Source organism: Pygocentrus nattereri, chromosome 11, assembly GCF_015220715.1.
Source record: "Pygocentrus nattereri isolate fPygNat1 chromosome 11, fPygNat1.pri, whole genome shotgun sequence".
NCBI lineage: Eukaryota > Metazoa > Chordata > Actinopteri > Characiformes > Serrasalmidae > Pygocentrus > Pygocentrus nattereri.
Window position 1 is genome coordinate 37530293 of NC_051221.1, and position 23943 is coordinate 37554235.

General features: G+C 41.5%; 2 protein-coding genes across 9 annotated transcripts in view; both read right to left on the reverse strand.

The window, feature by feature from the left end:
• Positions 1 to 1613: 1613 nt before the first annotated feature.
• chpt1 (choline phosphotransferase 1) lies at positions 1614 to 17030 on the reverse strand. The gene is made up of 8 exons (XM_017716353.2): positions 16589 to 17030; positions 9742 to 9889; positions 9079 to 9220; positions 8026 to 8110; positions 7469 to 7600; positions 7083 to 7241; positions 5740 to 5865; positions 1614 to 2991 (listed from the first exon to the last, which is right to left on the reverse strand). The coding sequence occupies exons 1-8, from the start codon at positions 16826 to 16828 to the stop codon at positions 2875 to 2877; spliced, it is 1149 nt and encodes a 382-aa protein (XP_017571842.1). The 5' UTR covers positions 16829 to 17030; the 3' UTR covers positions 1614 to 2874.
• A 962-nt stretch (positions 17031 to 17992) lies between these two features.
• Positions 17993 to 23943, reverse strand: part of mybpc1 (myosin binding protein C1) — a 41212-nt gene continuing 35261 nt past the window's right edge. For 7 of the 8 annotated variants that reach the window (XM_017716352.1, XM_017716350.1, XM_017716351.1 and 4 more), the window contains 3 exons: positions 22520 to 22656; positions 21701 to 21887; positions 17993 to 18745 (listed from right to left, as the gene is read on the reverse strand). In XM_017716352.1, the coding sequence (XP_017571841.1) occupies positions 18636 to 18745; positions 21701 to 21887; positions 22520 to 22656 (434 nt within the window). In that variant the 3' untranslated portion in view covers positions 17993 to 18635. Of the gene's footprint in view, positions 18746 to 19666; positions 19707 to 21700; positions 21888 to 22519; positions 22657 to 23943 lie in introns of all 8 variants that reach the window. The other variant, XM_017716347.2, reaches the window with a different exon arrangement.

Sequence of the window (23943 nt, forward strand, 5' to 3'; positions counted from 1 at the left end):
GACAGGTCGCCAGTCCATCGCAGGGCAGACAGACACAGACAGTCACTCACACACTCAGGGGCAATTTAGCACGTCCAATTGGCCTGACTGCATGTCTTTGGACTGTGGGAGGAAACCCACGCAGACACGGGGAGAACATGCAAACTCCACACAGAGAGGACTCTGGTCCCCTGGCCGGGGAATGAAAGCCAGGCCCTCCTCGCTGTGAGGCGACAGCGCTACCCACCACGCCACCCATGTTGTGCCATCCTTGACATTTAAGTCAGCAGTACATTCCTTATTGACTTCTTACTGATTGACACAGTGACATGCACACAGAGACCATTCCTCAAGCCCACTAAGTTCTCTTTAGTTCTGCTAAATTATTAGAAGTAAACAATACATGCAACTGGAAGCCGCTGTATTGCAGACTACAGTAGGTATGAATGGGCACTCAAATTGGGCATTAGCAGCAAAAAAAATAGGCTGAAATAATAGATAATCTCTTTGGAATAACTACATTCTTTGAAGAACTGCACTAATACATAGATATTTTATTCATTTTCATATTTTCCATGTGTGTTCCATGACTGGAAAACTAGTCCATAAATTTCCATGATTCCCTGGATGTGTAATGGCCCGTATACGTATCCTGGACCATTAACTTTTGAAAGTTTGAACACCCCCAGTCAAATGATTTTTGTGGATTTTAAAAATAAGTTACGCATCTTCTACAGAAGTTTAACACATTGGAAAAAATAAAACACAATATATAAACTGTGCCATAAGTTTTGCACAGGCCTCATTGTTCCAATGTGTTAACTTCAGTAAATAATCAGTAATTGTTTATTCAAATGTGCAGAAGTTTTCTGTACAGGATGAGTTGACTTTTCCCAAACATTTCACACATCTGTGTGAGCTGTGAAATTCATACATAGAATTTACACAGAAACTTGTGAATTTAGGAGTAACGTTACAGATCCGGTGTCAAAAATGAAACATTTTAAGCTCAAGTTTTACAGAGTGGCAAAACCGGAGCTCTTTCTTTGGCTATTTCAGGTTTTGAATACAATAAATTTAACAAATCAACTAACTGAAGTCTAATTGCTTTTATACAAAAAAAGGAAATCTAGCTATTTTAATATCATCTAATCATAGTGAAGCCCTTGTGTTGCTTGGTCACTTCACTAAGCTTAAGCATCACTGCTGCAGACTAGTTCCAATACTAATTAACAGTATTTTCACATGCACATTAGAAAAGAGCTGCATTTCACTATGGAACCAAATTGTCTGTTGCAGCGTACTTTTCTAATGTCCTTAGCGTCCATCCTTCAGTAGCTGGTCACACCTGTGTGAACTGCAGAGTAGAATCCGTTTAGCTCCCACCATGTTTAAGGTGAAGAATGCCCAACCACATCTAACTGCGTTTGAACTCTCTAACTAGAACTGTGGATTTTAATATCTTCTCTCTCGACTGAAGAGGTCCATAATTCATACCTAAAAGACTACAGTAACACTAAGAATGTCACAAAAGTGAGGAGTGCAGGTATCGTCTCCGAAGGTGCACAGTGGCAAACTCCACACCATTACAAGAAGAATTCTTTCACAAAGAATAACACAACACAACCAAAAGCTCTATTACACAGAAAATCACATAAAATTTATTTGTAGATTAGCCCTTTGGGAGGAGATATCGAAAGCAGGCAGTGTTGTGAGAGTTAGTGCGTCAACAAACAGGCACAGGAGCACCCTGAACATTCATCATCCATCCCCCCACTTTAGAGCAGGCGCAGGAGCTCTGCTCCTCCGAACTCACAGTTCAGTGTAGAAGGAATTGACGAAGGAAACAGTAAACGCAAACGTTTAGGTTGATGGGGCAGGGTGGTCCTCAAAACGAGGGTCCTCGCTGTTTTTAGCACAAACACACAATCCTGGTGCCAGTTTCCACAGTCCCTGACAATTACAACCAAAAATGACTCTTTTGTTCAAGACCTGACTCAATTTCACACCAAATCCAGTCAAACTGATCAAATAAATAAATACAAATGCTGGAATCACTGGACAATCACGTGAGAATTATTTTAGAAAGCTACTGTTGCTTTTGGGGGGAATATGGATTCAACTCTGGATTAAACTCTGAAAGTCTGGAAGTACAAAATGGGCAGCACCACTGCTACGGAATGTTAGAAAATATTCTTTCTCTGTTTGGGTACAAAATGCATAGAAATGCTGCATTAAAGAAAAGATCGCATGATGGAAACACTATAAAATGTAGCAAATGTAGTGGCAGGTAGTTTGTATTACACCAGGCACGATCTCTACCCAAAACACAACAGTAGCTTTTTTTTTTTTATAACTACTGTGATCTTTACATTATAAAATTGGAGCATTCAAAAACTTTTGAAAGGACTTGGGACTCTTTAGCTTAATTATAGCCTGTCCTATAAATCACTACTGTGATAGACAAAGTTGGCAGCTGAAACAACTGGCATCACTAACAACAAGTTAACAGCGATCGCATGTCTTGTTAGTTCGTGTTTTTACAATATTAAGAATTATTCTTCATAAAACACACTTTCAATTGAATTCTGATGCATTGCTCCGTTTCAAAGTAATAAGTATGATAATATCCTAGTACGATCACATTGTGTGGTATCCAGTTATGAAACTACGTGTTTAGTACTGATCCAGTGTGACGCACTCTACGTTTGGTTTAGCGACAGGTCGTCCACTCATCGTCCATCTGGAAGAGTGTAAGTGTGATTCACTTCAGGTCTTTTAGTCAACGGTCTTCACACTGTCAAGGCTGCTGTGGTTTTGGCTCTCCTGCTCTGGTTCCAGAAGCGGGGCGGCGTCTTCAGGTGGCCCCGCCTCCTCCTCCCGCCGGGCAAAACGTCAGTCTTTATGGACGTGGCCTTGTGGGGTGATGCTGAAGACCTGGATGCGCAGGTGGGAGGCGATCTGCAAGCACACCCCTGTGCAGTACCGCGTCAGGTCTATCAGCGACAGTACCTGCACGTGCACAAAAGCAGTGAGTTAGGCCCGATTTATAGGAGGACTTGACTCTGTTCACTCGCGTTTAACACAGCTATGAAAAGTACTGACACCGTTAACACCTTATAATAACATGCCCCCATAGGTAGCAACCTAATTGTTATATAATTGTTTGTAAATGATAGTTCATAATTATACTTTGTGTGTTAACAAGTGCTAATAGGTGCATTTTTATTTAAATTATTAACAATTTACTTTGTGACCCTAAATAATTAAAGCACTATACATGCATTTTTCATAAATGCATTATACCGGAGAGTAATAAGTACTAAGTAATAAGTAATGCAACATATATCTATTTATATATCTATATAAATACATTCCAAATACATCACAGCTTTATAGTAAGGGTCCTCCTGATGGTTACTGATGTTTAAATATGTATATATTAACCACTTAGTGATGATTAATCATTAAGGAAAAGTGTTTGCATCACAAAGTAGCCAGATAATAAATAACTACTTGGTCATTTAAAACAGGACCAGATGGTTCATTAAGAATTATTATGAATTACTTTTATGTACGTACGTAAATGCTTAGTATTTCAAGTTATAGCATTTATGAGTTATGATTTGATGAGTTATAATTATTTGATTTCTACAATATTTTTCATAATAATTTCACGATAGTTACTGATTATTTGTGTGCCACTACATAAATGGTTAACTATTCAAATGATACTACAATGTCAAGTTGTTAAACGCAGAACCTGAAAGAGTACAATATACAGTATTATGGGAATTTGCTGGTGGTTATGGATAACATGGCAGTGGGCCTTTTGAAATGAGGCTTCATAGCAGCGGTTTAGTTTCATATTTAACTTGGCTGCCTACAGTCCACCACTGACTTTTTGAATGAAAGTTCAATGTGACAGTGATAAGAGTGGCTGACAGAAGAACTAATAACTACTTGGTAGATCCAAGCAGTACAGGCACTGGTAATCAGTCAAATACTGCAACAGACAACATGTAGGGAGTGGGTGAATAGAGCTCCTGACATTAAAAACTGCAAACGTTTGCAACTGACTTGCTAGACTTTTTGGTTCAGCTAATAATAATTATTAATTATTCGAACTTCATATATTCTGACAGTACATGGTAGTAATGTGCTTTTTAAAATCTTTACAGCCCTTCGGGCTAAATATATGCCGTTTTTATCTGAACATGGGCTGTCCTGACTGTAAACAGCAAAGAAATTAGACACATAACTTTATTATATTGACAACAAACTGGACTGGGCTAAGAACACTGACGCCCTCTACAGGAAGGGCCAAAGTTGTCTCTATTTTCTGAGGCACCTGAGATTCCTCATCATCTGCCGGACTATGCTCAGGATCTTCCATGAGTCTGTGGTGGCGAGTGCTATCCTCTATGCTGGGGAAGCAGGCTGAGGGTGGCAGATGCCAACAGACTCAATAAACTGATCCACAAGGCCGGTGATGTTGTGGGTGTGGAGCTGGACTCGCTGACGGCCGTGTCGGAGAGGAGGGCGCTGTCTAAGCTGCAGGCCATTATGGACAATGGCTCCCACCCACTCTACGACACGGTGATGAGACACAGGAGCTCATTCAGTGCAAGACTCACTGAAGTCATTCTTACCTGTGGCCATCAAACTCTATAACTCCTCCCTCAGTGTGTGGTTCACAAAGTGTGGCTCATCCGCGCAAAACTCAATACCTAACTGTTCTGTTCATATGTGTAATAATAATAATAATAATTGGGCGCAATAACTCAGAGGTACAATAATTTGAACTGCCTTATACTAGATGTTTAATATTTATCATCACAGTCACTGCCACTTTACTGTATTCATAAGAACTTAAATCTCATGTACATATTGCAAATTTCTCTTTGTTTTAAATTATTAAAGCGTTTATTCTTTTACATAAATGGTTGCAACTGTAACAACTGCAATTTCCCTCTGGGATCAATAAAGGATTCTGAATCTGATTGATTATGCATATTCGACCTTCATGCAAACTATACCCACAACGGCTTCTACTATAAAATGAAATCTGAACACTGTCCAATATTATTAATTTCTCTAAAGATTTTTGGGCTTTAACGCTCACCTAACTCATGTGTTTGTGTTCCATGCCCTTATTACTGGACGTTATTTCTGAGTAGGCTGAAAGATTAATAGTTTTTTGGCCTTTGTTGGGTCCACATAGAGGAGGACCACCTGAATATGGTGACACTTTCATCTTGACTAAAGCCAATGCTTTTTACTTAAACAATGCTTTATCCACCCTGAGTCCTTTAGAGCTACAGTAACGTAACAGCCAAGGACTTAAGTGTGACAAGCACTGTTCTTGAGGAAAACATCAAGGAAACTTACATGTCTTTTAAAAAGCACATCAATGTCCATAATCATAAGTTGGTAAACTAAAGATTAGAGCTTTAAAGTATAGGCCTGCTTTTTATATTTAGTTCTACAACTTCAATAGGACACAAATCACCATCCTCACATTGGCAGTAAATAAATATATTTAGTGAACTTTAATACTGAACATTAATATTGGGTGAGTACTCCTATGAACTCCATGCAGCTCCTCGCCTTACCACATGAAATTCATTAAATTCAGTTTGTTCGGTGTGTACAAATTCGCCACAAAAAAATGATCAATGATGATGTTCCTCACAATTTTACAGTGGTGAGCAACTCAATCAAGTTACTTGCCCATAACTACGGATTACAGCGACTCACCAAAGCAATCCAGAGGACCACAGATTCTTTAATAAAGCTGTTGAAGTACTGGTTAAGGAAGAGGAGACCAGGGCCAATGAAGGCCGTATCGTGGAGGTGAAGTTCACTCCGGGTCATGTGAGCCACCTGGGGAGAACACACAAAGTTGTCAGGAAGTGAAGTGTTAATGGACATAAAGGAAGCTTAAAGCAGTCCCACATGCAGCTCACTGAAAGAGAGCACTCGTTGTGGCATGCGCCCGCCCCCCAGGCCCCGACGATGACAGCTGCAAGAGCTGGCAGGAAGGCGGGGCCTGAACACCCAGTGGAAACGAACCTCGGCGAGGACGGCAAGGAGACAGCCACGAGTGTGGAGGGGCGGAGCGCAAAGCCTGAGCTTCCCTGACAGACACGAGTCACAGGAGTGATGGCGGGAGGAGGAGGAGGACGACGGTGCCGGCAAGGAGCGAGTCCCGAGCTCTGCCGCCTGGGCCCCACTCCCTGTTACGCAGCGAGGCCGCTTCACTACACCTCACATTCGACCCGGGCGGCCGAGCTGCCAGCTGGTGGCGGTGACATAGGAGGTGGAGCGGCAAGCTCTCATTCCCTCTTGGCTAATGAGAGCCAGCTGATGCTGATCTGGCTGCATGAGCGCCTTTTAAAAAGAGCTGAGAGAGAACAGGTAGAGAGAGAGAGAGGGACGAGCAGCCGCTGCTGATGACGGAAGAGCTGAAAAGCCTGAATAAGAGACTGAAAAGTCTAGCTAGCTAGCTTAAGCCATTGAAACGGGGGCAGCTTAACACAGCGTTGGTTTTGTTTGTTGTCTAATTTGGGTGAATTTGGGTGAAGTAAAGTAACGTCTGCTGCAGCCCTGAACCCTGCCTCCAGCGTCCTTCTTGAGCCTGAGGTAGTACATACGGTGTTACACTCGTCTATCGCTTTGACTTCTTTTGCTTTCTCAAGATTTGTTCCTCAGTCCTCTCGGAGGGGTTTTGCCACTGTTGGCTTCAGCCTGCCCATCAAGGATCTAGACTCTGATTTTAGTAAAGCTGGTTTTTGTAAAGCTGATTTTTGATAATGTATATTGTTAAAAAATTTAACTGCAATGAACTGAACAGAATCAGGGGTACCTAAAAAATCCATTCTCTCTGAAGGGGTATTCCAGATGTGCAAACACACATTCAGTTTTTGGGTGGAGCTCATTCCATAACCCTGGACTGGATTATTCATATATTATTTCAAGTGGACTTTAGTCTCAAACACCATAACATGAAACCTGAACTATCAACAAGCACTACAAGCTACTGAGCAAATGGCCAAAGTGTGGACTTGTCCAAGAAAAGGGCTAAGAGCACTAGCACTCACCACTAACTTGTTAGAGATCTTGGAGATGACCATGCCAAAGGTGAGGATGTAGAGGCATGGATGGTGCTCAAACAGATGGCTGGAGGACTTCTTAAAGATCATGAAGGCCAAGGTGAGGATGAGGCCAATGTGCAGACCAGGAGACAACACACTGGTGTCCTACAGGAGATCACAGTACACATTTAACATCAACATACTGTTCAAAGTCTCTAAGCTGGAGAAGACAAACTCTAATAGTGTCATTACAGAGGAAAAACCTTTAGATAGAAACAACTTACTTTAAAATAGGTTAGATCTCAATAAATGTATAGTGTAACTGTAAAATCTAATTTAACAACCCAACTACATTACATGTTCCTTTAATAAGAGAGCTCAGGATGACTTACTGCCACTGTGGAGCCGTTTTTGCCCACTCCGCCACTCAGGATGACGGAGAAGTAGTTGTACATGGAAAGCAGGAATCCTCCAATGATGCCCAAAACTGGAAAGGTCTGCAACTTAATGCCGAGCACTGGCAACTACACACAAAAAGAAATGAAAGTGGTATGACAAACTCCTTCAAGTCTCACGTTTTTCAGATTTCTGAAGCTGTGAGTATGCTTTGGATGATGAGAAAAGAAGCTGAGTGGTTCCATCATTTGCCGGTCAGGCCAGATCATGTCCACAGGTGTCTTGTTGCTATGGTACTAGCTCTTAGACATATTTACCTTTGCCCTGCCCAACTGGTCAAGTTTCCAGAGAAGGCACAGACAAAAAGTGAGAGAAAGCTTCTGTTTAACTGATGCAATGAGGGGTTTGAAGGCCTAAACACTGTGGTGAACCATTTTGACATTATTCCCCTGTTTCATAAAGACTGTGTCTGTAAGAGTACTAAAGGAACTGTAAACTGCCATGCAGTAATGTGTGTGTGTGTGTGTGTGTGTGTGTGTGTGGTAGGCCTTACCGTAGTCTCCCAAAGACTCACTCCTCCAAAGGCTGACATCAAATACATGATTATGATGGCAATCTGGACTTCGGTTACATCAACACTGAAGAAACAACAAAATTAAATAATAAACTAAACAGTGGCAAACTGTGACAATTCTAGCCAGGACTTTATAACTTAATGAAAAAGCGCTATGATAATACTACTTTCTGCTTGCATCCTTATGAGGTTCCTAACTGTATGTTAGCAAAAAGCTAACATGCCAGTAAACGCTAACATCACTAAATTACCTTTTTCAATCAATTTTATCCTCAATTTAGTGTCCAGCCACCACATCTTTTCAGACTCCCACTAACACAACAGTGCTGGACAATTTAACAGGCAAGAAGGAAAATTCTAATGGCCAATTCGCTTACATTAGCTAGCATATCTCTGAATATGGATAGGCATAAGAATTTATATGATGCTTGTAACAGGCATTAACATATATATTTATATATATTTTGCCTTGTAGTTTTACATTGACTCTTTCAGTAAAAAGCTCTAAGTCACAGATGCTGGTGTTTCCTATTTTAACATCTGAGTGAAACCTGCCTAGACTACCACTTACAGTCACTGGTATTCAAAATGTGCTTAGTTTATTCCACTGTCAGTTCCTAATTTTGCTGGTGGTTAATTTTATGTCTAAACCCTGCTTTTGGGCTCCTGAAGGCCTAACCAATTGGAAACCCAGCTAAGTCAACACCGTGGGAAAGACATAAAAATGAACTACACATTGTTTCATTCCCCCACAAATCAATAGAAATTATTCTCTACATGCCTAGATGGCCCCATAGGGTTCCAGATTAACTACAGAGTGCTATGAAAAAACTACAAATCAGTATTTATTGTATATCTGCACCAGTCTTGGGTGCTCTTTAGGCACTGATTTTTTTGTTTTAGTGTGTCCTTGTTGTTTGATTCATCTTTTTACCACATGCAACCAATTCTGAGCTTTTAATAATCAGCGCTATGTCTAAAGTGTGGCTTGAATACTGCGTATTAGATTTTCAAGACATCCTAAGTACTCACATCCCAAAGCGGAGCGTTCCGGACACGTATGTCTGCCAGTGTGCACAGAAGAACATGAACATCCCAACAAAGCCGCAGAAAAACATCCAGTTAGGGTACGCTCCGATTCCAGCACATATACACGTTCCCACAGCAACAAACACTGCAGAAAGGATAAAAAGAAAATACACAGCAACTGTGATTCAGATGTTACACTTAGCTTTCTTAACTGAACAAAACGTACAGATTTACTAAAACATTTGGTACATTCAGGTGAATGAAAGGTTGTCAGTGGCTGCCGTTTACTGATGATTACAGTTGCATGCAAAAGTTTGGGTACCCATGTTGAAATGACATGTTTTGTTGAATTTGTGAAAAATGTGAATGTGAAAGCAAAAACCAGTTAAGTCTGTTCCCTGTAGAGGATGTGGTAACTTATTTTCACTTTTGTTTTCAAGGAACAGCTAGTTCCTGGTCCATCTGAACAGAGGTGTTCAAAATTAGGCATTCAACTGTATATTACTGCAACGGCATCAAATGAGTACAAAAAAGTAGAACAAAAATTAAGAATGAGGGAAACACCGAGAATTTAAGTATGAGAGACACACCGAGAAACAGGGAGAGAACGACGGTGAGAGAGAGAGACAGAGAGAGAGAAATGAAAAGCCTTTAAAGGAGCTGTACCTGTAGAGACAGCATCACAGCCATGATCAAAGAGCTCCCCCAGAGCAGAGCTGCTGTTGGTCCTCCGGGCCTGCTTCCCATCGATAGCATCGAGTGACTGGTAGATGAAGAGACCCAAGGCGCTGAGAATAAAGGCCCATGCTGGAGCCTAGAGAGAGACAGAGAAAGAGAGAGTCTTAGTACAGAGACTGAAAGGTGGACTGGTAAAAGCAATATAAGAAAATGAGATGTTGATGACATGATGCCAGGTAGAAGCTTTGAGATGTATAAAACAGCAACAAAATGCAATATAATAAAATACACCTATGTTAAATAAATATTTACTGCATTATTAATGAGAATCACAATAAATAATCAATCCGTTAACAGTTTTATAGTCGGTTACTGTCACGCATCGGGACGACTCACGGAACAAAACAGACTTCATTTCGCAGACTCTCCCGGGAGATCACGTGAAAGAGCAACTTGCTTCAGACTCAGAGTCTGTGACTCCACTGCCCACAATACTTTGGGCAATCAGAAAATCGCTCCAGCACCTATCAGCGCTCACAATCTCCCGATATCTAATACTGGGGGGGGCAGTCGTGGGCTGGAGTTTAGGGAACCAGCCCTGTGACCGGAAGGTTGTGGGTTCGATCCCCTTGGCTGACAGTCCATGAGTAAAATGCCCTTGAGCAACACACCTAACCCCCAGTTGCTCCCTGGCCGCTGTGGATAGGGCTGCCCGCTGCTCCAGGCAAGTGTGCTCACTGCCCCCTAGTGTGTGTGTTCACTAGTGTGCATGTATGTGAGCGTTTCACTACACGGAGGGGTTAAATGCAGAGGTCTAATTTCACATTGTGCAAAACACAGTGACACACGGTTGTAAATTCTATTCTAATTCTATTTTCTACTGTTCACCTGTCTATGTTGTTATATGACTAGAACACTTTAGTTTATAAATCCAGGCTTTAGTTTAGTTTAGTTTCTTTGCGAATTCTTCTGACTCCATTTACTCTGTTCTTGACCTTTGCTTTATTTCCCTGACTCTGCCTTTTGCTTGACCCCTTTTGTACTTTTGCCCGTCGTATTGGATCTGTGTTCTTGAACCTTTTGGCTTGTTCATACGACCACGTCTTCTGCCTTATCCCTTTGTACTTGTCCGCCTGGTGTTATGATCATCATTGTGATCTTACTGTGTTTTTTGGATTTGACCCACACCTGCTACTTGACCACGCTTTTGCCTAACGATAATAAAACCATTGTTGCCCTTTTTATCTGGATTTGTCACAGTTACTCCATAAACCAGTGGTGTTCAACCTTAGACACTTCAAGGCCCACCTACATATCACTAGATGGCATAAGGACCCACAAGGGAAAAAACAACTTTTTTGCTTTCTTTCATTTCTCAAGTGCTAACACAGAAATCTTGAATACTCTGAGAGCGATCTTTAAAAAATCACCTTAAATGAAATTTTGAAGAGAGAAAGGAAATATGTTTTGTGTTTATCATTATTAATAATACAGACATCAGGTCAAGTGTGTGAGTCTATCGCACACCTACAACAGCTTCAAAACGTGGCTCAGCCAATTAAATTTAACCCCTTGGAAATATCAGTCCTATAAACACCTTTTTATAAAGCTTTTTCGCACACACACATAAATCAACTACATATGGCTTCATAACCACTTGGCAACTGGTGAGCTCAATACGGTGAGTTAGAAAACACAGTGCAGTGTAGGGGTGTTACAGAAACAGCCCGGAGAAATAAAGAACAGTCTCAGCACATGGAAAGTAGGACAACCTATTGGAGCAAAACTGGCACAGCATAAACAATAACAGCTTTATGAAAAACAGCTGACTTATTTTTGACATGTTTATTGGTCAACGCTGATTCCGTCTAGCAAAATCAAACATAAGCACAGTCTGTCCTGTGTTGGATTCAGTGTTAAGCAATGATGTGATTTTTAATGCTTTGTGTGAGCGTGAGAGAAAGAGAGAGACCTCAGTTAGAGCACACGTTATATCCCATGTGTTTGAGAATCAACAATGTTGACACTTTGCTGATCCCAATTTTCGAGCAACTCATTTGGTAATTTGCCAAGAAAAGACTAAACGTCTATTCGAGGAGGATTTGTGCTCATGAATAGATTTGAGCCCGTGCCCATTTGCATGACACTTACGATCCTCTGTTTACTTCCTGAAGGTTGGACAGGTTATCAAAGTTCACGCAGCAAGACGGAACAAACTTCGCTCCAGGAACTTCTGTTTTATCTCCTTTCCTTTCTGCTAAGTGTCTTTATACCTTTATACCTAAAGTGTTATACCTTTATACCTAAACTGTTTATTAAAAATTCATTTAATTTAAGAACAAATACAGACATATTTTATAACAGCACAAACATACCTGACATGCTTGTTTGTGCAGTTTGGCCTCTCGAAGTTCCCTGTAAGTCCTAAACTGTAGCAACTTCCTTATATGTCCACATCTCACACTGAAGCTTTGGCCGAGATAAGAGTAGTGCTCAGTATACAAAGTAATGTATAATGGATATAGGTTTCAAATTAGCAGTGAGTATATTCAGAGCCTAGACTGTGGGATCGGCATTATGTTGCTGTTTTATCTGAGGTTGTCTTATGATAATATGACTGTACTGTTTTTGATTATTCTGAATTTGACATACTGGTACATACAAGGCTGCACTATGAATAGTAGGATTACTGAGAGAATAATAGCTAAAATATCCTGTGCTGCCACAATTCTCCATGTAAAGCCTGAAATAACAAATCAGAGGTGTTGGGCCAAATTAACATCACATGCACAGCCTCAAAAAGAAGATCCGGCTGGATGTTTAGGTCTCAAAATCCGTTTTATACTGATGAAGATATGATGACAACAGTAAACGATTCACTCACATCCTCAGACGACACGTCCCTCGCCAGGTTTTGACTGAGTTCTCTTTAAACTGGTTGGTTAGTGTAGTGGGTAACACCTCTGCCTTGTAGACTGGGGTTCAATCCCCACCTGGGCAAACACACTACACTACACCAATAAGAGTCCTTGGGCAAGACTCCGCACTGGCCTACCTGTGTAAAATGATCAAATTGTAAGTCGCTCTGGATAAGAGCGTCAGCCAAATGCCGTAAATGTAAACACTCTTTCAATGCGCTTGCAACCATCAGGTTCACAAGTACAGCCAATGGTACAATCCATCATGTGTTGCAAGTTTCCACTAGGCAGGGCAAAAGCTCCAAACTTCTCCAAAATGACAACTTTACAGGAGAAGGAACAAACTCCACTTTTAATGCAAGTCAGTGTAACCAGATTTATTTTTTTGAGTAAAATTTCTCCATGAAAATTTCAAATTATGTCAAAAACTGAAAAATGGAGATATGAGGTTTTGTTCCGGCAGCAGTGATATTAAAGCTTTGTGCTAATTAATTTTCACTTTAAAAATGAACAAAGCATGTCATTTGAAATCTGAGTCTGTAATCTTTAATGATCATCTGAGGGCTCTGATATCAGTCATTCACAACCTTCATCAGAAAGAACAGTACAAGGTGTAACAATAGGCCAATGATCAAATGTAGTACTTTATTTTCCTAAAGAGGCCACATGTTTTACTGGCTATTAAAACACTGAGGCAAGCCCGTACTGTACAGTTTCACAAACAGCAATAAAACCTTTTTGGCCTGCACAGCTAATCTGACCAGTGTGTTGTGTAACCAACATTTTCACTTCATTTCAGGGAACGCCGCTGTTGCACTCTTATCTGCGTTGGCAAGAGACCACAGATTATATCACAGTAACTTAGTCAAGATGACACTACGGATGAACAGTCTTGCGAGTTAGTAGTTAATGCCTCTAATCAAAATTTACACACCACTATAGTAGATTTACTCTGGCCTTTACTCTGCATATAAACCTCATATTTTGATAAAAAGCTTACTTCATTAAAACTAAATTCCTTCACATATTTTCAAGCAGGCGTGACATGGGTGAATCTGTAATGTTCACATTTTCTACTTAAAAGAATAAAATAATGTCTTTGTGCTTTGTTCTTTCATGATATCAAATGTCTTATGTCCACTCTATAAAATACTTAGAGTCCATATCATGGGAAACTGAATTTTCCTTATGTTCTTGAATGTTTTGATGTAGTATATGGACATTGTTAAAGATTAATCAGACATAATGTTCTGACCAATTTCTTGTTTCTATGCTCGCTGTCCATTTTATCAGCTCCACTTACTGTATAGCTGCACTTTGTAGTTCTACAGTTACAGACTGTAGTCCATCTGTTTGTCTGATACTCTGTTACCCTGTTCTTCAGTGGTCAGGACCCCCATGGACCCTCACAGAGCAGGTACTATTTGGGTGGTGGATCATTCTCAGCACTGCAGTAACACTGACGTGGCGGTGGTGTTAGTGTGTTGCGCTGGTCTGAGTGGATCAGACACAGCAGTGCTGCTGGAGTTTTTAAACACCTCAGTGTCACTGCTGGACTGAGAACAGTCCACCAAACAAAAATATCTAGCCAACAGCGTCCGGTGACCACTGATGAAGGACTAGAGGATGGCCAACACAAACTGCAGCAGCAGATGAGCTGTCGTCTCTGACTTTACATCTACAAGGTGGTCTGACAAGGTAGGAGTGTCTAATAGAGTGGACAGTGAGTGGACAACATGTTTAAAAACTCCAACAGCACTGCTGTGTCTGATTCACTCAGACCAGCGCAACACACTAACACAACACCACCACGTCAGTGTTACTGCACTGCTGAGAATGGCCCACCACCCAAATAGTACCTGGTCCGTCGGGGGTCCTGACCACTGACATACAGAGTAAAAGGGGGGCTAACAAAGTATCAGAGAAACAGATGGACTAGAACTACAAAGTGCAGCTATACAGTAAGTGGAGCTGATAAAATGGACAATGAGTGTAGAAACAAGGAGGAGGTCATAATGTCATGCCCGATCGGTGTATATAGAAACTAAGCTGTAAAACAGCCTGTTTTATATGTACTGTTTTGTGATGTCATAAAACCAAAATCACTTACATATATCCTCCTATTCAGCCTACAGCGGTTTAGCTCCGCCCATTCATGCTGAAGTTATAAAGAGTGTTTCAGCCTGGGCTGCTATTTGAATGAGGCACAACACAGGACAGCCAATCAGAACAGAGTAACAAAAACAGCCCATTTAATTCTGAAGTGTTAGAGACACTGGAAAATTGGAAGTCATTCAAAAATTAATTTAGGCTGTTTTTTTGACACATAACACTACACAAATGTAATAAGTGGACCTAAGCGGAAAACACGAAATACAAGAAAATGTAGCATACTGGCTCTTTAATGCAAATTACGACAAAAAATCACGTTTCACGTGTGTATACTAAATATTTCTTTCAAATTTTCAATCGCTCACTCATGACAATATTAATTAAATATATTTACTTCATGCATGGTACGCTTATTATATAGCTATAAATTCATTATCAGGATATATCTACTTTATTTAATATTTAACTAAGCAGTGTATTTCATCTATATCCAAACAACAAGTGTACTGGGTGACTGCCTCTCCTAATAGCAGCGCTATTGTTAGTCAGACAAGAGCTGACCTCATTCCTTTGTTCTGCCACAGAATTCCACAGACCTTTCGCCAAGAGGGATAAAGGTGAGTCTTTATCTTACACCGCTGCCCTGCAGGAACAGGAGGGTTAACCTGTGATAGGAACTTACTGATCTTTGTGGAAATAAACTAGGAGCAGCGGAACCCGGACTTTGCCTCTAGGCTGCAGTCCACGGATCACGATATAAGCAAGGGGTTATGTCCACACACCTGCAAGCTAAGCAGGGCTGGACTGAACCCAGGTCACTGCGTACAGAGAACTCCAACGGTCAAGAATGACTGATAAAGCCAGCCACCCGACAATACAGTATGTTGGGTATTACCATCAGCATTACTCTCATAATTTCATGTAATAACTCGACGGTTTCCAAGACAATGATGTTCATGACCTTGGAAAAGATGAGTTTCCTAATCACAAGCGCAGAGTTGATAGAACTTCCTCTAAAGTGATGACGCTGCAGAACGACTTTGTCCAAATCACTAGTTACAGCTGTTTGATGACTAATACAGTCGCCACATGGAAAAGTTTAAACACCCCCAGTTAAACGACGTGTTTTGTTGGCTTTCTAAGTGAAAATAAGTTAACACGTCATTTTTTCTGTATATTCTTTCAAATTCAAATTCAAATTCAAATTCTTTACTAGCCGAATTTAACATTTAACTGGAAAAACACCAAAAACATACAATATAAAATGTTCCATAACTTTTGCAAAAGTGTAGCTCTTTTTCTCCAATAAACAGGGGGTCTGCAGGGGTCTGCAGGGATCTGGAGAAGTTATTTTCACTTTCATATTCAACAAAACACATCATTTGACTAAGGAGTCCAAACCTTTACACAGGAATGTATAAGCTATACTGTATGTGTACATATATGTGCATTCACATAAACACACATTCTCTGTGTTATGCACGCACAGCACGAGGGTTTTTAACTCTTTTTTCAGTTCTGGGTGTTTTAGCATGAACACAGAGGCACAAGCAATAGCTGCATTATTACTTTCATATGATGACTGTATGATATTCCTAACCATATCCGATAACAGCGCGTGAGTGTCCGAATCAAAGGTGCTGAGCTTATTTCAATGTGACAGACCGGCCCTCAGTGAGGGCCAGCGCAGACTGGCACAGCCTCGGAGCTTCTGCTCTGCTGAGATAACAGGCAGCCACTGTGTCTGCCTTAGTTATTCGCCTCAGCGGAGCTCAAACAGGCCGAGTCAGAGTGACTCTGCTTACCTCCTCCGTCCCTGTAGGGCAGTAATACACCAGGATGACGGTCGTAACGACGTTCACGAGAAGTCCAGTGATGGTGAGCGTGTTGGGGGCGACCCATGTGGGCACCTGCTGGACCAGCCAGTTCCAGTAGACCTGGCAGGGCGGCTCCAGCAGAGAGCGGCCGGCCGCGCTGTATTTGTGCTCCTCCAGCCGCCGGAGCTGCGCGGCAGACAGAGGCTCCGGCCACGGCCACCGCGGCATAGCGCCGGGCCAGCGCACTCACACACACACACACACACACACACACCCTCCCACTCACACACAGCCCACAGAACCACGGCCCCAAAGCGGCTATGTGTCCGCAGACATGCTGAGAAGCTCGGAGCAGGACTCTCTCTCTCTCGCTCTCTCTCTCTCGCTCTCGCTCCTTCACGGAGCTGACAAGAGAAGCCAGAAGAGCAGGAAGCGGCGGCCCGGAAGGGGACGGAATCAGGGCCGCGCTCCAATCGGAGGACTGGAGTTCCTGTACTAGTACACTAGCTAGCACGTTAATACACACGCTGGCTAGGGATTTGCACTAAGAAGAGTTTGAGAAAAAACACCAGCTATTACATTTTAGCAAGCACCGTGATATTTCTAGCTATTATATTTTTGCAACAGCGTTACTACGGTGTAGTAAGACCAGTATAAACACTAGTACATTAGCAAGTACACTAGTGCATTTTAGTAACGACACTAGCTACATATCAGTAATTTAAACAAGAACAGCAAAAACAAGCAACACTGTGCTTTAGTGAGAAGAACATATCAGTAAAAAACATTCATACACTTTAATAAGAACAGCAGCGCTGTCCTGTGCTTTCTAACAAGTCTTTAGTGAATACGTTTCAGTTCGAACCAACTAGCTAATCCATTTTAGCCACGGCGTTCAAACCTTTGAGTAAGAACAGTAATAACAGTACACTTTAATAAGAACTGCAAGGGCAGTGAATAAAGCTAGCTGGTCAATTTTAGTAATAACAGTGGCACACTGTAATAACAACATTATGGACTCTACAGTTTGGTAAAAACACCAGACGTACAGGGATACTGAACGTTTTTGGAAGAATGCTAATTAGCACATTTAGCAAGATTATCCAGGATTCAAGCTGCCCATCAAAATACTTTGTGAATCAATATGGTACATCTAACATAAACAAAACATTATAGTTTTATAAGTTGTTACAGTCGCCATTGGTTTTAAACCTCACGTATTGTTCTTTGCTGTTGTTATTTCTGTTGTTATCATTATTATAATGATGTAGTTGCTCATTTCACTGGTGTTAATGGTGTCTAGGTAACTGAGAAGAATAAGGCCTGTTCTTCATTCTTAACACAGCGCAAAAGTGGTAGAGATTTCTAAATAATAAAAAAAAACACAAAGCGTAGTTTTCACATTGTGACATTTATTCAGCTCAACCATGCTAAACGGAACAACGTATCGTCTTTAAACACGTTAGACAAATATTTTCATCTTCTGCATGGATTCAGTTAGAAATGCAGGCTTAGCACTTTTAACTGATACAACATGTCGATCGTCAGAGAGATGATTCATGCTGTTTCTAGTTTGCATAGTGGATTACTTCATCACATATACTGCATCACATATACTGGAGGGAGGATGAGACACCTGGGAAGAGCAAAATAAAAGAGAAGAAAAAAAAAATATCCTAAATCCTATTCAGTGGAAGCGGCTAGGCCTGCTTCCTGAACCCAGAACAAAATGACAGCATGACTGCATCACCACATTTATCAACGAATGCCTTAAATATCTTTCATAATACAGCGGCTTTGTATTTTGAAGCTACTGTCCAATTCAACTGTAGACATGCATCTGAGCTTCAACGGGGCTTTGGGAAAAGCGGCCTTTCTTGAAAGCAGGGTTGATGGGTACAGCTGGTCATGAACAGACTTCTCTATGGGAACTATAGGTCCATGTCCGAACACCACATGCCATGCCAAAGACTGGACACACACGTCATTGATGGGGCCTCAGGGATTACTGGGGAAGCTCTGGGTGAATCAGCCGTCAGTCAGATCCCTTCTTCTCAGACTCTGAGGGCTTTGTGTCGCTCATGTACTTGTCAATAAGATGCAAAGGAACTCCACGCTTCATCAGCTCAAAGAACGTAAAGCCTCCTGAGGGACAGAGACAAATGGGGTCAAGGGCTGGACTGGAAGAAGAGAAGAGGACAGAGAAAATGGACAGACTGTGGTATACAGCAGGCCGGATGCTCAGTGTCTCCCACATATCAAGGGAGTAGCTTTAGAAAGAAAAGCTAGGGAGTGACAGAGAGCCGTAATGACAGAGAAAGGGAGCGGGAGCAAGATGAGGACAAAAAGACGTCAGTACTGGGCAGGCGCTGCACACTGAAGCTGTGAGTACAATCATATCTGTAGAATTATATCTCACGTTTGCGCACTAATCAGCAGAGTTAACAATTCATTTTGCACTTTTTTAGTCTAGAAGACCGTGGAATGTTCTACCATTCAGCTTTTTATCGGTGCTTGTTGTAAAGTGCCTAGCTGACTCTATTTTCCTAAGGTAACATTCAGAAAATGAACTGTGGTTAAAATACTGGTTGCCTTGCAGCTGCAAACATCTGGAAAAGCAACAAGTCACAAAAGATGTTTGACCACGGACGCCAGTCTTGGCAGTTGGGTCTAGTCAGGCTTACTCACCCTCTTGGTGGGATATGTTATTGAGGCAACAGGCACAGTTACTATGGAAACTACAAGCAGCAGATTGTCCTCTGAGACAGTAGCGGAGACACACCCTGGTTTCCAGGTGATTAGAGACAGAGGGTGTTTCCTGAGACGCACACATCAGTCTACAGCTGTCAGAGCTTTGCTATATCAGCATGCAGAGAAAAACACTGAAAGCATTCTACAGTACAGCTCACATGTAAACAAAAGCTCTCACCATCTTTCTAAAGTCACTAATGAGGCACTAGACATAATTAATGTACTTGAGCAGAAGAGCAAAAGCGGGATTATTGAGAGGTGCAGAATGAATGACATAAATAAGCTTCATATGCTCGAAACCATATGAAAGCTTACCTTAGATGAGAATAACACATTCACTATTCCTGTGTGATGACTGGGGGGAGAGAAGAGAAGAGGGGTTAAACCCAGTGTTTACATGAGGGAGTTATGTATGTGTCAGGCCACATCGCTGACTTAGTCATTATAGATTTAACATGGAGGATTAAAGCACAGACTGCGGGAAAAGTCTCCATCTGCTGGTGATGTGAAAATGTATGGCACAGTAATAGAAGCCATGTGATGCTGATTTGAAAGAAACAATAAGTAAAACTGGTGGCACTTTATAATAACAGGCCTCATTTATAGCAACCTAATCACTGCCTACTTTAGAGTTATTAACAGTGTGTTAATGACAATGTGTCGTCATTGCTGGAACACAACCTTGTTGGGTTTTTAATACTAGTAGAAATTATCCAAAATAGCTTGGCCAAAAGTCTTATTATATTAATCTGAATTGTAAGATATTTTCTACTAAGTCACTACTGATTATTTGAATAAATAATACTTATTTATGTAGTGATAATCAATCATTATTTTATCAATCGTTATTTGCTGTGTGGCAGTGCATAATCTTTTCTTGTTTCCTGATGCTTAAGGAATTTTTAGTTGTTGATATATGTAGTTCTAAGCATTAATAATTAAGAATTAGATTAATATGATAAAGTTACGACTTTGCAATGCATAAGACATAAAACATTTTTGAAAATCATTTACAGGTCTTAAATTTTTTGTATGTCACTAATCATTATATAATTATTATATACATATCAGCAACAAACAATTAGACAATGATTAAGTTGCTATTTATAGACCTGTCATTATGAAATGTTACAGAAAAATTCTTAACATTAGGTCTGTCATCCCAGATGCAGCATTTATCCTTTATCTTTCACACTGTGGACACTGTGGTCGAGGTGAGATGATGAATCCTGAGTGTCGTGCTCTCTTTTGTGGATGAAGGGGTCGCGGTCAAGGTTTCTGATCTCAGCTCGAGGGTGGGAGATACTTGGATTCTTTCACAACAGGACAACTAAACCAGGTACACTCAACAAAGAAAAAGCCAGCAATTGTATCTGTAAGTGAAAAGCAATAATTATATACAGAGGGTTTGGGTGTCAGCTCTGCACAGATCAGTTTTTTTCCCTTTTCTATCTCTCTTAATTCAATTTGCAAAAATGAGCTGATAATTTCAATCAGACGTGTTTGATGAGATTGAATACTTAAGGTGCCGATGTCACATGTCTGACACTTTGTCTACCAAAGAAATGGTCTCATGATAATGATATGCTCATAGATGTAATATGAACATGTAGAAACATATGCAGTCCCAAAGAAAGGGTGAACAGATACTTAATGAGGACCATGGTGATGTCGGTAGAGGTGGTTTACATTGTTTCCTGTGAGACACAACGACTGAGTTACATTGTGTTTACATCTAATCTGTAACAATGCTTTCCAAAAGCACAGAAGTCAAATCCCGTCATGATAGCACTGAAGGCTGTACTGGCAGACATATATTTGTGCGGTATACGCTGGTGGTATCTGATTTTTGACAATTTTAGAATTCAATGGCATAATTCAATCATATACTTAATTGAATTAAAAAATGTTGATGTGAAATATTTCATGAAACATTTCATAATTTCTGTACAGTGGTGATAGGAACTAGGATTCACAATGCCTACTAAACAACTACAGCCATTTTATTCACTATCCAAATTCACCAGTCAACTCTTCAGACGTCTGGCTCTCGACACCACCGCTGTGAACAATTCTGACCTGGTACATTTCTCTACAGCAGAGCATTTCACGTCTAACCAGTCCGAATGACTCAAATAAGCTGAAACTCTGTTTAACTCTCCTTAAATTAATTGCTGATATTAAGAGCCTGTTGTAAAGCTTGTTTTATACAGTGGTCCTCCAGAATATCCTGAAACATAATTGTTATTTGTTATTGTTGGGGTGTACATAATCACATGTATAATCTGTTTAATCTGTTATCTGATACAACAGAGCATCGTGTATTTAGGCTGCCACACATTCACTGACCTTTGACCTCCAGTTTGCAGTCCACCTGTGCCTCCCCAAGGTCGTTGATGGCCTTGCAGGTATACACACCTCCATCAAATGGGCTGGGCTTCCGGATTTCCAGCGTACACACACCCTGATTGCTGAACATGCGGTAGCGTGGATCATCTAAGATCATAATCTTGTTTTTCATCCAGATCACTTTAGGCTGATAGGGCAATATAAAAGGGAAAACAACCAAGACAAAACATAGACCTGTCAGAACAACTTAACCCCTTAAGTGTGGATTTTGCATGTTCTCCCCGTGTCTGCGTGGGTTTCCTCCAGGTGCTCCGGTTTCCTCCCACAGTCCAAAGACATGCACTCAGGCCAATTGGACATGCTAAACTGTCCCTAGGTGTGAGAGAGTGGGTGAATGTATATGTCAGTCTGTCTGCCCCTGATGGGTGACCTGTCCAGTGTGTCTCCTGCCTGCCCAATGACCACTGGGATAGGCTCCAGCAACCCCCACAACCCAGAAGGATAAGCAGCTTAGAAAATGTGTGTGTTTATTATAATTTATTACATTATTTATTATAATTACTGTTAAATGAAAAAACAGGTTCTAGTGAATATAAAAGTTGTATATTACTTTAGTTTAAAAAAATTTAAACAAAGTAAAATATCAAAATTATTTTCATCAAAATTGACATTACATTACATTTTGCGTCACCATCACAATATTCAACAGCTTTATTGCATGTAAAACCCTACAACAGATGATGCTCATGTGTAATTCTACAACTGAGTGGCCAACAAGATTTTGTTGCAGGTGGGTCATAAACCTAATAGGTACATTACCCGTGGGTTGGCACGGACGCTGCAGTTAAGAGTGGTGTTGTAGCCAGCGATGGCGAAGGTGTTGATGAGAGGCTGAGTGAACTTGGGTGGTTCAGTGAAGTCGTAGTCAATGTACTCTGGGTTCTTCAAGTTCATGCCTGAACGAGAACGAGAGGAGGCAGAGAGGAAAGAGGAGGAAGTGGAAGAAGAGGAGGAAGTGGGGGAAGAGGAGGAGTAGGGGGGAAAGGGAGAGCGGGACTGTGCATGATACGGGCCGAGTGCTGTATCATGGGGGAATTTCCCTTATGTGATGATGAAGAGACAACACCAGTTTCATTTATAATCAAGCTCTATGGGACAATATGTAACATTACAGTTCGATATTTGTGCTATATATATATATATATATATACATATATTTATGTATACACACACACACACACACACACACACACACACATATATATATGTGTGTGTGTGTGTATATATATATATATATATATATATATATATATATATATATATATATATATCCATCCATCCATCCATCCATCCATTAGCTTCCGCTTCTCCGGGGTTCGGGTCGCGGGGGCAGCATCCTAAGCAATGAGGCCCAGACCTCCCTTTCCCCAGCCACTTCCACTAGCTCTCCAAGGGGGATTCCGAGGCGCTCCCAGGCCAGCTGGGCGATATAGTCACGCCAGCGTGTCCTGGGTCTTCCCCGGGGTCTCCTCCCAGGTGGACTTGCCTGTGACACCTCCCGAGGGAGGCGTCCAGGAGGCATCCTAACCAGATGCCCGAACCACCTCAGCTGACTCCTCTCGATGTGAAGAAGCAGCGGCTCTACTCCGAGTCCCTCCCGGATGACCGAACTTCTCACCCTATCTCTAAGGGAGAGCCCAGACACCCTGCGGAGGAAACTCATTTCGGCCGCTTGTATTCGCGATCTTATTCTTTCGGTCATTACCCAAAGCTCATGACCATAGATGAGGGTGGGAACGTAGATCGACCGGTAAATCGAGAGCCTTGCCTTATGGCTCAGCTCTTTCTTTACCACAACAGACCGGTAAAGAGCCCGCATCACTGCTGACCCAGCACCAATCCGCCTGTCAATCTCCCGCTCCCTTGTACCATCACTCGTGAACAAGACGCCGAGATACTTGAACTCCTCCACTTGAGGCAAGAGCCTATCCCCGACCCAGAGAGGGCTCTCCACCCTTTTCTGCCTGAGAACCATGGTCTTGGATTTGGAGGTATTGATTCTCATCCCGGCCACTTCACACTCGGCTGCAAACCGATCCAGCGAAAGCTGAAGTTCGCGGCCTGATGTCCCCAATAGGACCACATCATCTGCAAACAGCAGCGATGTGACCCTGAGGTCACCAAACCGGACACCCTCCATCCCCTGACTGCGCCTAGAAATTCTATCCCTAAAAATTATGAAT

Bases quoted from the DNA above. Each gene is read 5' to 3' on its own strand.
- chpt1 (XM_017716353.2), bottom strand. From the start codon at position 16,828: ATGCCGCGGTGGCCGTGGCCGGAGCCTCTGTCTGCCGCGCAGCTCCGG. The intron at 9,890-16,588 runs GTAAGCAGAGTC...GTCTCTCTCTAG, and splicing joins GCCCTACAGGGACGGAGGAG to GCTCCAGCATGGGCCTTTAT. The intron at 5,866-7,082 runs GTGAGTGCTAGT...TGTTCTCCCCAG, and splicing joins AGATCTCTAACAAGTTAGTG to GTGGCTCACATGACCCGGAG.